Source organism: Anopheles darlingi, chromosome 3 (genome assembly GCF_943734745.1).
Source record: "Anopheles darlingi chromosome 3, idAnoDarlMG_H_01, whole genome shotgun sequence".
Classification (NCBI taxonomy): domain Eukaryota; kingdom Metazoa; phylum Arthropoda; class Insecta; order Diptera; family Culicidae; genus Anopheles; species Anopheles darlingi.
The window spans coordinates 5,392,611-5,408,477 of NC_064875.1; the positions used below are offsets into that span (position 1 = coordinate 5,392,611).

At 43.3% G+C, this 15,867-nt stretch overlaps 3 protein-coding genes across 3 annotated transcripts; 2 read left to right on the forward strand and 1 right to left on the reverse strand.

Moving 5' to 3' along the window:
- The first annotated feature begins 40 nt into the window (after positions 1 to 40).
- On the forward strand, positions 41 to 2,297 carry LOC125956299 (apyrase-like). Its single transcript, XM_049688031.1, has 7 exons — positions 41 to 202; positions 266 to 491; positions 586 to 795; positions 871 to 1,161; positions 1,228 to 1,512; positions 1,576 to 1,648; positions 1,723 to 2,297. Exons 1-7 carry the CDS (start codon positions 69 to 71, stop codon positions 2,205 to 2,207), a joined length of 1,704 nt encoding a protein of 567 aa, XP_049543988.1. The 5' UTR covers positions 41 to 68; the 3' UTR covers positions 2,208 to 2,297.
- On the reverse strand, positions 2,144 to 3,681 carry LOC125958134 (uncharacterized). The gene is made up of 2 exons (XM_049691266.1): positions 3,519 to 3,681; positions 2,144 to 3,446 (listed from the first exon to the last, which is right to left on the reverse strand). Exons 1-2 carry the CDS (start codon positions 3,679 to 3,681, stop codon positions 2,290 to 2,292), a joined length of 1,320 nt encoding a protein of 439 aa, XP_049547223.1. The 3' UTR covers positions 2,144 to 2,289.
- On the forward strand, positions 3,644 to 5,555 carry LOC125956336 (uncharacterized). The gene is made up of 3 exons (XM_049688086.1): positions 3,644 to 4,493; positions 4,556 to 4,699; positions 4,771 to 5,555. Exons 1-3 carry the CDS (start codon positions 4,416 to 4,418, stop codon positions 5,110 to 5,112), a joined length of 564 nt encoding a protein of 187 aa, XP_049544043.1. The 5' UTR covers positions 3,644 to 4,415; the 3' UTR covers positions 5,113 to 5,555.
- The last annotated feature ends 10,312 nt before the right edge of the window (positions 5,556 to 15,867 follow it).

Sequence of the window (15,867 nt, forward strand, 5' to 3'; positions counted from 1 at the left end):
TTTACCCGAGTATATAGCTGATGGTGGAGGGCTAATGGAGAGCCAGTTAGTTGTGCTATTATCATACAATGATTTACCTTAGATGTGCCTTGATTGTAACAACGGCGCTACTGCTCTCCGGAACAGATCCAGTCCAATCGAAGAATGTGCCAGATCAGTCGTTTCCACTGACGTTGATACACATCAACGATCTACACGCACGGTACGTAAGCAGCTTTCGCCGGCGGAACAAACACATCCATAGACCATTTCCGTTTTCGTCCAGATTCGAGGAAACTAACCAGAAGTCTTCGGCATGTTTGAAATCGAGCGAATGTATAGCGGGCATTGCACGCGTTTACCATACGATCAAATCGTTGAAGGAGCAGTACAAGGCCCAGAATCCACTGTACCTCAATGCCGGCGATAATTTCCAGGGTACGCTCTGGTACACGCTACTGCGCTGGAACGTTACGGCACACTTCATTAAACAGCTGCCCCCAGATGCGATGGTATGTAGTGGACGTTGTAGGTTTTGCTTCAACGATCGCTTCTAGGTCAGGTGTGTTAAACCGATCCTCTACTGATGCCTCCCCCTGCTGGTAGACGCTGGGTAATCACGAGTTCGACCATAGCCCCAAAGGTCTGGCGCCGTATCTACGAGAGCTGGACAAGAAGCACATTCCGACCGTGGTCGCTAACATCGCCTTGAACGGGGAGCCCGCGTTAAGTGAGTCGAAGATCACGCGCAGCATTGTGCTCGATGTTGCTGGCAGAAAGGTTGGCGTAATTGGAGCCTTGTACGATAAAACTCATGTAAGATGTGGGGAACATGGCGAAAGCACCATCCGCGAAATGCGACTCTCATGTATGTCCTTTGCTCGTCGACAGGAGGTATCTCCAACCGGTAAGGTAACCTTCACCAACTCCATCGAGGCTGTACGGAAAGAGGCTCAAAAGCTAAAGTCGGACGGTGTTGAGATCGTCATTGTGCTGTCACACTGTGGTTTGGATGCGGACAAGCAGCTGGCAGAAAAGGCTGGCGATCTGTTTGATGTGATCGTTGGAGCTCATTCCCATTCGCTGTTGCTGAACAAAACGGGCACCGTACAGTACGATTCGAAGTATGATGAAGTAGAAGGAGAATATCCTATCGTGGTCAAGAAAGCTAACAATCATAAGGTAGCAGCTAACGTGCATTGTGCAATAAGAACTATTCGATAAACCGATGTCCTTGGGGTTCTGCAGGTACTGATCACCCAAGCACGATCGTACGGAAAATACGTGGGCAGGCTGACTGTGCTGTTTGACAAGAAGGGTGAGATCCAAAGCTGGGATGGTAATCCGATCTACATGAGCAACGCGGTACCACAGGATAAGGCCATACTGAAGGAGCTTATACCCTGGCGCAAAGAGGTTCAGCGACTTGGAGATGAGCCGATCGGAACGACGGAAGTGCTGCTCGATTATGCCTCCTGTCGCTGGTGCGAATGCACCCTTGGCAGTCTGGTAGCAGATGCCTTCGTGGCTAATGTACGTCGGAACTGAGGGTCGGCGTCAGCAAACATGTTCATCCAGAGTCTTTCTCTTTTCCAGTACACCACCGCATCGCGCAAACCGATTGCAATAGTACTTGCTGGAACCTTTAGAAACTCGATCAACGTTGGCAGTAAGACGCTCGCGCTACACACATTGGTTAGTATTCGTGCACCACTAAGTCACACGTAAATCATTTCTTTCCAGAAATTACCAACGGACTAGCGATCGAGGCCTCACCCTACGGTTCCTCGGCCGATCTGGTGAAGCTCACAGGCAACGATCTATGGCAGGTGATCGAGCAATCGCTTACGCTCGATGATGAGTTCCGGTACAACACGGTGCAGGTATCGGGATTGAAGATCCAGATCGATCTCACGCAGGCCCCTCACAAGCGAGTGCAGAGTATCGAGCTAACCGAGACGAAGAAACCTCTGGACAAATCGAAAGAGTATCTCGTTGCCACCACTTCCTACCTCGCCGATGGCAAGAATGGGTTCGATGTGATGAAGCGAGCCAAGGAGCGCGTGACGGGACCATTGGATTCGGATGTGTTGATCGATTTCATACGCAAGGAGCGCACGATCAAGCGGCAGCGGTTCGAGGCACCCCGGCTCATCATCACAAAGCACACGAACGGTACCTGTACGCGGGCTGTGGACAAGGAACGGTTCACACCAAAGAAGCTCTAGTTGCGCAGGTTTATGGTTCATTATCTATTCCCAGAATGGTTGCCTATTAGATCAACAAAGAATAAAATCGTCTTAGATCAGTCTATAGAAGCAGCTTACCGATGGGCTGGACCAGTTCGAGATGGCCTGTGACATCGTTAAACTCGTTCACGTCACACGCGTACGAGTAGCCATCGGGGATCGAGTCTCGCTTCCAGTGGATCCAATCGATAGCACCACTAACATCCTTGCACACCACGTACTGCTCGGCGATTTCCTCCGGTGTAGCGTGAGGATTGTTTACGCCGATTAGCGCAATGCCGGATTGAGTCTGCTCGTCGATCAGTACCTTGTAGAACAGCTTGGGAATGGGAATTCTCCCAGGGGGATCACGAGCCGCATCATAGTCGAGAAAGATCTGCTGTGGATCACCGTTGCCATCGAGCAACTCGAGCACTCCGTACGTTCCGGTGTACACCGTTAGCCACAGGTCGTGCGCGGTGATGTACTCCTTCACTGCCGTCTCGATGCGCTGCCAGTTGAGTGCGTTAAAGCGCTGCCACTGCGGGGCCACATTCATTAGCCAGAATGAAGCCCGCTGATGTGATCCGAAAATGAAGTCCGATTTGGCTGCCAAGTGGCCACGGGACAAAAACAGACCCCGCTTGCTGTCGAGCACGGCATCAGCCCTTGCCTGAGTGCCGAGAATACGTTGTACCGTGGCATGCTGCTTGACGAAGGAATAGATCGAGTTCATCTTGAGATCGCGGTAGAAGCTACCCTGTAGAAAGGAGGGCCGCTTTACCGCCCGCTGATGGTGACCATTGTGTGGACTCAGATTGTACTTGACGTAGTGGCTGTGTAGTTGCACCTCGTTGAAGCATACCTCGTACAGCTGCACGAAACGGTCCGGAGCCAGCTCGAATCCAATGCGTATCAGGGTACTATCACCGTAGCAACGGCCACCGGTTCGTTCGGCTACATGGTAGACGGGGCGCTGGCAGGTGAAGTGCGAGATGTTGTAGCTCCCCGCTGCGTAACCAAGCTCATCGTTACCCTCGCAGGTGACGATCGCTGATTTAGCCTTTCCGACCGGTGAACCATCCCGGAAGCCATGGGAACAGAATAGCTCCAACGGTTGCCCGTAGTCTAGCTCAACGGTGGTACTGTGTAGCCGTGGCCAGACGAACTGCTTGCTGCCTGGTTTGAGCAGTAACGGTTGCATGATCGTCAGATCGCGATGCAACGATATGCTGCAGGCTGCAATCGAGCAATGTGATAACGATTGATTAGTATTATGGGGTACCAATTTCTGTCACTCGAGTTACATACCAGGATCGGTGGTTCCATCATTCTTCTTTTCACTTACGGGCAGCACCCACTCAAGGGTGTCGGTTGTAGCCTCGATGTATTCTCGCGAAACAACTCCTCGGATAAACAGTTCTTGCAACACCGCCGCACCACAAATCAGCAACACCACGAGCTGGCGTGCCATGATGTGCTAACGGCGAGCACGATTCAACGAATGAGCGGACGGTCGACCTCTCCTTCTCCGGTCCGGTTGTGGTTGAACGAATCAACCGCGCAAACCGCGGAAGCGACACGCCGTTCTAACCGAGTTCTTAGTTCGTTGCTCAACGCACAAAGCCGCTAGTGTCCACGCACAATACCACCAATACCAGCGCAGTTCTCAAACATAACGGAACTCGAGCATCTCGTGATCGTGAGACTGCCATCGTCGGAGTGTGATCAGCTGTGAGCGAGCTGCGTTAGGTCATGGACCGCGACGAGCGTGCGGTTTCGACGCCCGATATCCCAATTCTCTGGCACCATTATCGGTCCACACATCCGTCCCGTTGCGGCGACGACAGTAACGAGGGTCGGAGTTTGTAGCAGAAGAAGTTTGCTCCACAGGTGACGTCAGCGCTCACAGACGGCCCTCGAAGCGACCACTGAAACAACCTTCTGGCTTCCGGTGAACGCATCGGAGAACAGCGTTATTATGGCATTTAGGTGATAATGAGTCGATTATCTGTCAATCTACGATGGCAATCAGACAAATTTGAAAGCCTCTAATTGCACGATGCGAAAAATCACTTCATTTGGGGATTTAGCATTAAACCAAGATCATCATCTGCAAAAGAAATGAATAAAATATGTTGAAAATAAAGACAATGCGTTTAGTATAAGCTGTACAGTTAACAATCGAGCATAGCCTTCTGCCACAGTATGTCGATTGTAGCGCCTTCTATTGCGGCGATTATCCTTTTGACCTTCCATTGCATATCATCGACCGCCTTGTTCACAGTAAATATGCATACGTTGAGTGTGTAGACACCTTATAATGTCTATTTCTTATCATTTTACAGCTTGTAGCCGTTGCGAGGAAGGTGGTGGTCAATAACAATTACAAGTACGTAAACGTCACGGTTACCATTAACGAGATTGGTCCCGCCACCAATCATACCGTCGATGTTGATATGCAGATTCTGAGACAGATCCGCACCATGAAGGTAAGAAGAGTTGTTCGATTTCAAACCAAATTCACGATATTCTATTAATGTATTTTGCATTTCCGGTGTAGCTTTCAGTCCACTATCACCTCGTTCTTGACAGGAGCGTCGTTCCAAACGCGTTGGTTAGCCGAACGATCGATGTTTGTCATTTCCTTAAGCGTCCCACTTCCGACCGACTGTTGAACCTGATGTACGCGCAGTTTAAAAAGAACAGCTATCTGCCGGAGCGTTGTCCCATGCCACCGGACCATTACTACATACGCAAATTCCGCCCCTCGACTGTCGCCATTCCCAGTTTTTTCCCTCAGAATGATTTCCTTTTGAGAGAAATTTATCAAACCGGCATAAACAACGAACCCTTGTTTACTTATCAGTTCTACGGTAGCTTTGTGAGAAAAACGAGCGAGTAAAGCAACAGAGGTTACAGACTGCATTAAATGGATCAATACATCAGTTAAATAGACAATACATTAGTCTTTCAGAAACTTAAATATTACAAAATGTATGTGTTACACTAATTGATATTGAACAAATATTGAATATTGTAGCATTTTCCGCAAATGCGTGTAAGGTTTGTTTGCATGTTCCAGCCATGGAGCCAGCCAACCGAAACCTCCTTCGACCATTGCAATTCCCGGCTTTCGGCATTCTACGGAAGGTTCGTAAGGTTGGCTAGCAATTAAGGTAACATATAAAATTGTATAATATTTCACTGTATTACTTTCTTTTAATAAATTACAATAAAATGACTATTATTACGTCTCTCCAAACCTAATCGATGCAAGCGATATACCAATGACCGCACCGTGCATTTATTTAAGTTCACCGATATTCATTTAAATAAATAACATAATTATGCCGTAATTGAAAGAGTACGATATGTGTTTGTGATTACCGAAAATTAAAATAAGATTAGTTAAATCTCCATACCAAGTACCAGCTTGTTGACTATGTTGAATGTTATTGAGTAGTACAACCTCCAGACAACGAGACATGTTTACGGTTCCGATCGTGTTGTTTGCTTTCGCAACGAGTCTCTTCACTTCAGCAAACGCCTTTATCAGAGTAAGTGCTTCATTATTCATTCGTGGAAATTAGTAAAATGCAATTGCACATATCTTTGACTGTCTAAAGCTTACACCGGTGATTAAACGAATTGAGATTAAGAACAATTACCGCTATGTGAACGTGACAGCTCTCATTAATCAGGTGGGACCTATCACGAACCAAACCTTGGACATCAACATTGATACCAAACGAGAAATATCCGATGCAAGGGTAGGTCAAATATCGATTGGTTCAGTATTAGTTTAGAATTAATACAAAAGGCTATTACTAATATTCATATCGTAACCCCCCCCCCCCCCCTCCACCTCAGCTAACCGCATCATACTATGTTGTCGGGAATAGTGGTATTCCTCAGAATGCGCTCGTGACGCGTTCCGTTAATCTTTGCTCCTTTCTTGAACGGCCCGAAATGGATCGCTTGTTGAAGCTCATCTGGGATCAGGTAGTTCGAAACAACAGTTTACCAAAAAGCTGTCCTTTGAAACCGAAGCTATACACCATCCGCAACTTGCGATTCTCCAACATCCCAATACCACCCATGTTTCCAGAAACGGGATTCATGTTGAAGGGATGCTTCCGTTCCGCAATACATCTGAGGCCACTGTTCGATGCGGAGTACCATGGAAAGCTAGTGCGTGTCATTGGTTAAAGCGGTAACTGGAAAGAGTGGAACTGCAAGTTATAATATTTTAATCTTCCAAGGGAATGCTGAAGATCGAGCTATCCTCATTCGTTTATGATTATAGTATACCGGTGCTGGTACAAGCTTACTGCGGGACTGCTCTATCTATTATATAATTTAGGCCATTCAAAATCATTAAATCTTTGTATTCTGACTTGAAACGAAATTAAATCGATATAGCTATGATTGCACTAAAAATTTATCTAAGTTCACTATAATGATAGTCATCTCAATAAATGACATAATTATGCCGTAATTAAAACAGTACGTTCTGGGTTTGTGATTTCAAACAATTAATCCGAGAATATTTAAAAAGAACTATACAAGTACCAGAATGTTGACTATGTTAAATGTTATTGAGTAGTGCAACCTCCAGACAACGAGACATGCTTACGGTTCCGATCGTGCTGTTTGCTTTAGCAACGAGTTTCTTCACTTCAGCAAACGCCTTTATCAGAGTAAGTGCTTCGTTGTTTATCCATGGAAGTTAGTAAAATGCAATGGCACAAATCTTTGACTGTCCAAAGCTTACGCCAGTGATTAATCGAATAGAGAGTAAGAACAATTACCGCTTTGCGAATGTGACAATCGTTCTTCGTCAGGTGGGATCCATCACGAACCAAACATTGGACTACTACATTGATATCAAACGAGAAACATCTGATGTAAAGGTAAGTCAAATACCGATTGGTGTTGTATCAATTTAGAGGTAATGCAAATGCCGTTACTAAATCTAATATTGTAAACCCCCCTCAGCTAACCGTATCGTATTATGTCGTCGGAAAGAGTGGTATTCCTCAGAATGCGCTCGTGACGCGTTCCGTTAATGTTTGCTCCTTTCTCGAACGGCCTGAAAAGGATCGCTTGTTGAACCTCATGTGGGATCAAGTAGTTCGAGACAACCATTTGCCAAAAGGCTGTCCTTTGAAACAAGAGCTATACACCATTCTCAACGTGCGGCCGTCCAGCATTCCAATCCCAGGAATGTTGCCAGAGTCCAGCTTCGCATTGAGAGGAACATTCCGTTCCGCCGTTCAGATGAAGAAACCATTGTACGATGTGATGTACCATGGAAAGCTAGTGCGTGTTATTGGTGAAAGATAACTAGAAGGAGTGAAACTGTAAGTGATGTTTTACCTTCGAAGGGAATGATTCGTCTAATAAAGCACAAATTACTCAGGGATACCTATTGTGTTTGATGAGCTTAAAGGTTCACAGATTGCTCAGAGTATTAAACTATTCTGTTAATATACTACGTACTGATCGCATTGCTGGTTTTAGTTCAATGATTTGTTGCGATCATCTCATATATAGCTCATCAAAACAGAACCCCAGTTACGACTCACTCATTATCTCTAAACATTTCTTATAAACAACAACATTTCTTATAAAAACAGCACTCTCAAGATGTGTTGTAGCATACCGCCGGACCATAACTAAATATGCATCTTCCTTCCTATGAGCATTGCAATTCCCTGCTTTTTAACCGGGAACAGTTTTATTTTGCCCGCTTTTTATTTTTTTATTAAAAAAAGTCGTATTCAAATTTAATGCCGTAATTGAAAGAGTACAATATCGATGTGTGATTTCAAACAATTAATATAGGATTAGGTAAATATCCATATACCAGCATGTAGACTTTGTTAAATATTACTGAGTAGTGCAACCTTCAGGCAACGAGACATGTTTACGGTTCCGATCGTGCTGTTTGCTTTCGCAACGAGTCTCTTCACTTCAACAAACGCCTTTATCAGAGTAAGTGCTTCATTTTTCATCCGTGGAAAGCAGTAGAATGCATTTGCACATATCCTTGACTGTTCAAAGCTTACGCCGGTGATTAAACGAATTGAGACTATAAACAACTACCAGTTTTTTAACGTGACAAACATCATTCGTCAAGTGGGACCAATCACAAACCAAACATTGGACGTCTACATTGATGTCAAACGGGAAATCAACGATGCAAGGGTAATTCATACACCGATTGGTGTAGGATCAGTTTTAAGCTAGCGCCATTGCTAACACCTATATTGTGAATCCCACATTAGGCAACCGTATCATACTATGTCGTCGGGAAGAACGGAATCCCTCAGAACGCGCTCGTGACGCGTTCCGTTAACTTTTGCTCTTTTCTGAAAAGGCCCGAAACGGATCGCTTATTGAAGCTCGCCTGGGACCAAGTAGTTCCAAACAGCAATTTACCAAAAATCTGTCCTTTGAAACAGGAGCTATACACCATTCGCAACTTGCGATTTTCCAGCATTCCAATACCAGTGATGGTACCTGAGACAGAATTTGTTTTGAAAGAGTCCTTCCGGTCCACCCTGCATCTGAGGCCACTGTTCGATGTAGTGTACCATGGAAAGTTAGTGCGTGTCATTGGTTAAAAAGGTAACTAGAAGGAGTGGAACTGCAAATTATAACGTTTTATCTTCCAAGGGAATGGTTTGATCTAACTAATAAAACACATATCATATAGAGGTGCAAAGATGGATTATCATATATATTTATCACCCAAACTCAAGTTAAACAAATGTTTTTAGGTAATACAACTGGTACAACCGAGAGATGATATCAATTTCTCATATGCCTTCTTATGATCTTATTGCAACGAAGTTTGTAAGCGGTTCGTTCGTTAGCACCGAACGCATCAGTGAACAGCGTTGTGGCCCCACTTTCCGCACATTGCTGATAATAGATTACCTATCTATTAACAAAGCTATCTTTCATGTTCTACCAACCATGCCAATCAGAAAAAAATGCGAGATTTGAGGCCATCCACACATAGCGTTTATCATCTCTTATCGTCTCTGAAAAAATATAATCTATTGAAATTTAATGTAGTGCAGTTAGTACATGTCATATTCTCACCCATATAGACCATATCGCATAGTTCCCAGCAATATTTTGGCAATAGTAGCGTCTTCTCTTTATGTCACACTTCTCCTTTTGAGCTGTCTGTTCGTGAATGGCTTGTTCACTGCTACCACCAAAGAGATTGGTCCCATCACCAACCACACTCTGAATATCGAGATGCAATTGTTGAACGAGCTACGAGTTGTAAAGGGAAAAAATCTTGCCTTTAACGGCGTCAGATATCGATGTTCAATTGGTGTTTTATTAGATCTTCTGTCCATCGAGCATTGCAACAAAAAAGTTGCTTGCCTTTTATAAAAAGTTGCTTGACTATGATTTAATTGATTAACTATTGATTTAACAAAAAAGTTACTTGACTATGAATAAAAGACAAAATCACTTCAATGGATATCTGTCTTCGAAAAGCAGCATCGGCTATAAAGTTTCTGAATATCTAAATGTTGTCGCTTACATAAACTCATAATCACGGACGAGTCGTATGGTTAGATAACTAAAAGTTGCACTTATTGAAATACAACTTTTTCCCCTCCTGATATTTTGATATTCGTATTTATTCCGCAAATTTAAATTATGTCTTCTTAGTTTTTAAAACTGTTTAGTAGTATTCGAATAAGACTTCGCCAATGTTGATTTATCTCACAGTTCCAGAAAAACCCATGCACACTCGTTGAGATGAAGCAGAAGAATCATCTATTCGTCTGTTGTACGTATCACATTATAAGATAATGCGTCTTATTGGTAACTAGGGTAGTGTTGCTATCATAGCATACTTAAACCTAACAACAATCATAACGCAACAACACGCTTTACCAATTCAGATCACTTCCACTAAGCCGTTTCACTTTGAATAATTGCACTATTCTATATTACATTGTTCTATTCTAGATTCTATTCTAAAGCTCTATAAAACCTTTATTCTATGCATCCTCATCTTTTTGGGTTTACGTCAGTAAGTGACATAGGCTTTGTTTGCAAATTCTTCTAGAACATCGTGATGGATCCGATCTTAATAGCAGCGATAAGGTAGAATGATCAAGAGACTTTTCTAGAAACTCGTGCCACTAAGCATGGTTACGACGATTTATTGTTTGCGTTTTTAGTTTTGGCTTCAGTTCTATTCCAGTCATTGACGGCGCACGTCGAACCGATCTCACAATGAATCGATTTCTTTTCCCCCTACTATTGGTAGTCAGTTTAATCACTTGTTTCAGAACTTCGTATGGTTTTTATAAGGTATGTAACTCGACAAAGTAGTGGCACAGGCATCTCAAACTAAGCTCGTGTCAATGGTACTCGTTTGCCAGCTCGTTCCGATGGTGACGAAAATCGAAACGGGTAGCCACTTCATTTACGCTAATATTACGGCCGCCATACGTCACGAGGGGCCGATCTGGAATCAAAGTATCGATGTAAATGTTGACATCAGGCGGGAACTTAAGGATGTGAAGGTAAGCACATAGATTGCAGAAAGATGCCAAAATCGAGTGTTGACAGAACCCTTTAATGTCCCTTCTTTCATCACGATCCTCAGCTAACGATCGAATATTATACGGTCTTTGGTAATAAAGTGAGCCAGAATCCGTTGGTGACTCGAACGGTAGACTTTTGCGCCTTTCTGAAGGATCCGGCGAGGAATCGGTTGGTGAACGTGCTATATGAAGTCATCAATCGTAATACCAATCTTCCCACCGAATGTCCCATGCAGGCTGGCATCTATTACATTCGCGACATTCGCCTTTCCTCGATTTCGCTGCCTGGAATGCTCCCAGAGAGTGGTTACATAATGAAGGAGCTGTTTCGATCCGGACCCCAACGCAAACCACTGTACTACATAGAAGTCGTTGGAAAGATTGTGCGAGTGAGGGATTTATAGGAACGATTTAAGCTATTCAAAATCGCATTCTCTTCATATTCTAATTGGAAAACAGACGCTATCGTTAGAGCTAAAACGCTACGTGCATTAACCTGAGTTGATCGTGATGATAATCAGGCCAATAAATGATAAAATTAATTGAGTTCAGTAATTGAAAGGATACGATATGTGTTCGTGATTACCGGAAATTAAAATAAGATTAGTTAAATCTCCATACAAGTACCAGAATGTTGGCTATGTCAAATGTTATTGAGTAGTGCAACCTTCAGACAACGAGACATGCTTACGGTTCCGATTGTGTTGTTTGCTTTAGCAACGAGTCTTTTCACATCAGCCAACGCATTGATCAGAGTAAGTGCTTCATTATTCATTCGTGGAAATTAGTGAAATGTATTTGCACATATTCCTGACTGTTCAAAGCTTACGCCGGTGATTAAACGAATTGAGACTAGAAACAACTACCAGTTTGTGAACGTAACAACCGTCATACGTCAGGTTGGTCCCGTCACAAACCAAACTTTGGATGCCAACGTTGATTTTCTACGAGAAATAACCGATGCAAGAGTAAGTCAAATACCGATTGGTGTTGTATTAGTTAAGAGTTTATGCGAATGCCATTGCCAAGTCTAATATTTGCGACCCCCTACCCAATAACCAGCTAACTATTGCGTATTATGTGATCGGGAAGAGCGGCACCCCACAAAATGCGCTTCTGACGCGTTCCGTTAATCTTTGCTCCTTTCTCAAACGGCCTGAAGTGGATCGCTTGATGAAGCTCGTCTGGGATCAGATAGTTCGTACCAACAACATGCCAAAAAGCTGTCCTTTGAAACCGAAGCTCTACACCATTCGTAACTTGCGGCTGTCCAGTATGCCAATACCAGGAATGCTGCCAGAGACGGATTTCATTTTCAAGGAGTCCGTTACTTCCGCTATACATCTGAGACCACTGTTCGATGTAGTGTACCATGGAAAGCTAGTGCGTGTCGTTGGTGAAAGCGGTAACTAGAAGTCAATTGCAAGTGTTTATGATTAATCCTCATAAGTAATGGGTTTATTCGAACAATAAAATACAGATTACACAGGGAAAACTATTGAGCCTTACTGGTACACGCAATGCTTGGAGTACTAAACTTTTCTAATTTTTCAGATTTTTTTTTTCAAATTATTTAAATGATTCAAAATTGCTCTCGCTTCATATTTTAACTCGAATCGAGATGCAATCGATAGAGCTATGATTGCACACAAAATTTACCTGAGTTCACCGTGATAATAATTAGCCCAATAAATGATCAAATTAAGCCTTAATTGAAAGACCCATATCTTACGTGTTTATGATTACCGAAAATTAAAATAAGATTAGTTAAATCTCCATACAAGTACCAGAATGTTGACAATGTTAAATTTTATTGACTAGTACAACCTCCAGACAACGAGACATGCTTACGGTTCCGATCGTGCTGTTTGCTTTCGCAACGAGTCTCTTCACTTCAACAAACGCCTTTATCAGAGTAAGTGCTTCGTTGTTTATCCATGGAAGTTAGTAAAATGCAATTGCACATATCTCTGACTGTCTAAAGCTTACACCGGTGATTAAACGAATTGAGAGTAGGAACAACTACCATTACACGAATGTGACAGCCGTCATTCATCAGGTGGGACCTATCACAAACCAAACATTAGACTTCTACATGGATATCAGACGAGAATTAACGGATGCAAGAGTAAGTCAAGACATCGATTGGTGCAGGACAAGTCTACAGTAAATGCAAATGCGATTGCTAACACTCACATTGTAACCCCCAAACAGCTAACTATTGCGTATTATGTGGTCGGGAAAAGCGGAACCGCACAGAATGCGCTTCTGACGCGTTCCGTTAATCTTTGCTCCTTTCTCAAACGGCCTGAAGTGGATCGCTTGATGAAGATCTTCTGGGATCAGATAGTTCGTACCAACAACATGCCAAAAAGCTGTCCTTTGAAACCGAAGCTCTACACCATTCGTAACTTGCGGCTCTCCAACATCTTACTACCAGGAATGTTGCCAGAGACGGATTTTGTTTTCAAGGAGTCCTATCGTTCCGCCCTGCATCTGAGACCAATATTCGATATAGCGTTCCATGGAAAGCTAGTGCGTGTCATTGGCGAAAGCGGTAACTAGAAGATCGTGGTGGAACTGCCAAGAGAAAGGCTCCAATATAAATAAATAAAATACAAACGAATAAAATACAGATTACACATCGCTGTTGTATTGTGTTTTAATGGTATTCGCATACGTATGCTGAGAAGATTAATTCTTATTTGTATTGGGTCTGACAGGTACCATAATTACGTCCACGAGCAAGTGACGTATTTCCAAATTCTAGAATGACGCATCTCATTTATAATGAGACAATAAATAAAAATCATCTAGAGAGTCCCCCTTTCGCTTATTACCATAAAATAATGGTGCTAGTTCAAGCTCCGTCCGGGACAGTCCGCTTCTATCTACCAAATCGGGTGTACGTGTTCGAGTGATGCGTAATATGCAGCGATCGATGTTGGCGATTGGGTCGTTGTTAATGGTTTGCTCACTATATGCAACACCAACCGCCGCATTTGCAAAGGTAAGTATTGTGCGATCCTGGTGTCCGGTGGTGCTGATGAAATTATGAAAAGTCTATAAACCTTTTCTTCCCTAAATGTGCCAGTTGAAACCGTTCCTCACTAAGGTGGAGACAAACAACAACTACAAATATGCAAACGTGACAGCCAGCATTGGACAGACGGCTGCTAATCAGAGCTTGGACATGAATATACATATAATTCGGCAAATCAATCTAGTAAAGGTAGGAGTGATCATACTATATTCTGTACATTCCTGCAAACGATTCCGTTTATCTCACTTGCATAGCTAACAGTAACGTACTATGCGGTCCTAAGCAGCGGAGTAATGCAGAACGCGCTCTTTACCCGCTCGGTCGATTTTTGCGATTTTCTTGAGCGCCCCACAATGGATCGGTTGATTAAGGTAATCTACGACGTGGTGCTACCAAGCAGTAGCTTGCCCAAACGCTGTCCCTTGCGAGCCGGCAACTATTATGTACGTGATTTACAGCTTTCACGGTTCGCCATACCTAATTTTCTTCCTCAAACGGGTTTCGTCATGACGCAGCTCTTCAAAACCGGCGCCAATCAGAGAGTTCTCTACGAACTTCGTCTCTATGGTAGAATGGTGCGTGTGTTTGGCGATGAAGAGAACTGAACGTTTTAATGCGATGCAAAAATGGTGTACCATTGTTGCTCTAACGAATTGTATAACACGTCAAGAACATCTCAAATACATAATTACACACTAAACAGACATCTTTTTATATGCCTAGGAACAACCAATCCTTACCAAATTCATATCATGATACCACCAATCCTACTTGGATCATTCTACGGCATACAGAGGTCGTAAAGCAAGTCGCTAGGAATTGACTATGACGACAGTACAAAATTATCATACAGATGATAGATAACATGTCGATCCCATTACTACTAAACTTTACCTTTAATGTTCTACCTGCTGATCTGATCGCTGATTTTGTTAGATGAATTGCTGTGATGATGCTACAACTCATCAAAACGAAGCTGGCATCATGTGCTAGCTTTAGTTTCGTCCTAATCATTGCTTAAGAACGTATATATCCAAACACTACGCCAAGAAGGATGTTACCTCCTGCATTAATCTTTCTGGCAACAGTATTGACAGCATGTTTTGGATCCTGCGAATCAATGGCAATGACAACAGTAAGTATTGGCCCGGTCAAAGTTCATTCAATTGCTTACAAACCGTCCTACCTCTACTCTAGATGATCGCTTTTATTACGCATGTTAGCACGAGCGCCCCCTACCAGGATGTTAATGTGACGTGTTCTATTCATAATACGATACCGATAACGAATCAATCTATCGATTGTGACATTGATCTGCGACGGGAAATCCGAGATATGAAAGTGAGAAGGACAGTACTGAACCTCAACCTCACAGTACCTCAAAGCATGGCTTTTCGTTCTTTCTTATCCTGATCCACAGTTCACGATGTCCTATCACCTTGTCAGCAATGGCGTAGAGCATGGTGCACTCGTGAGCCGTTCCGTGGAGTATTGTGCCTTTCTGAGGCGCCCAACGATGGATCGTCTGTTGAAGTTGGTGTACGACGCAATCACCCGGATTACCAGCCTGCCAAAACGGTGCCCGTTGAAGCCAGGCTATTACTATATACGCAACATCCAACCGGCGCAGATCCCTATCCCTGCGTTTATACCACCTAGCAGCTTCATAATGAAGGAGGTATTCCAAACGGGACCCGAGCGTAAATTGTTCTTCACTATTCGGTTCTATGGTAAACTCATGCGATACCACGATGGAAGCAGTTTATAATGCAATTCGAATACCAACATGAGCCCGGGTGACAGTTTATCAATAAATTGGCAAGCAAAGGAAGATTTCGTGTGTAAAACAAACAAAAAATGCTAGTAAGCCTAAGGAAGAGACAAAGCAACTTGTCTATTTCTTTTTTTTTTGGGTAAAATACTCTACATGAAATCTTTTTATGACGACAATAATAACTCGAAGGTAAATTGCAGTTAATTGTGAATAAATTACCGGATTCATCATAAGCCATTATTAGATAATGAT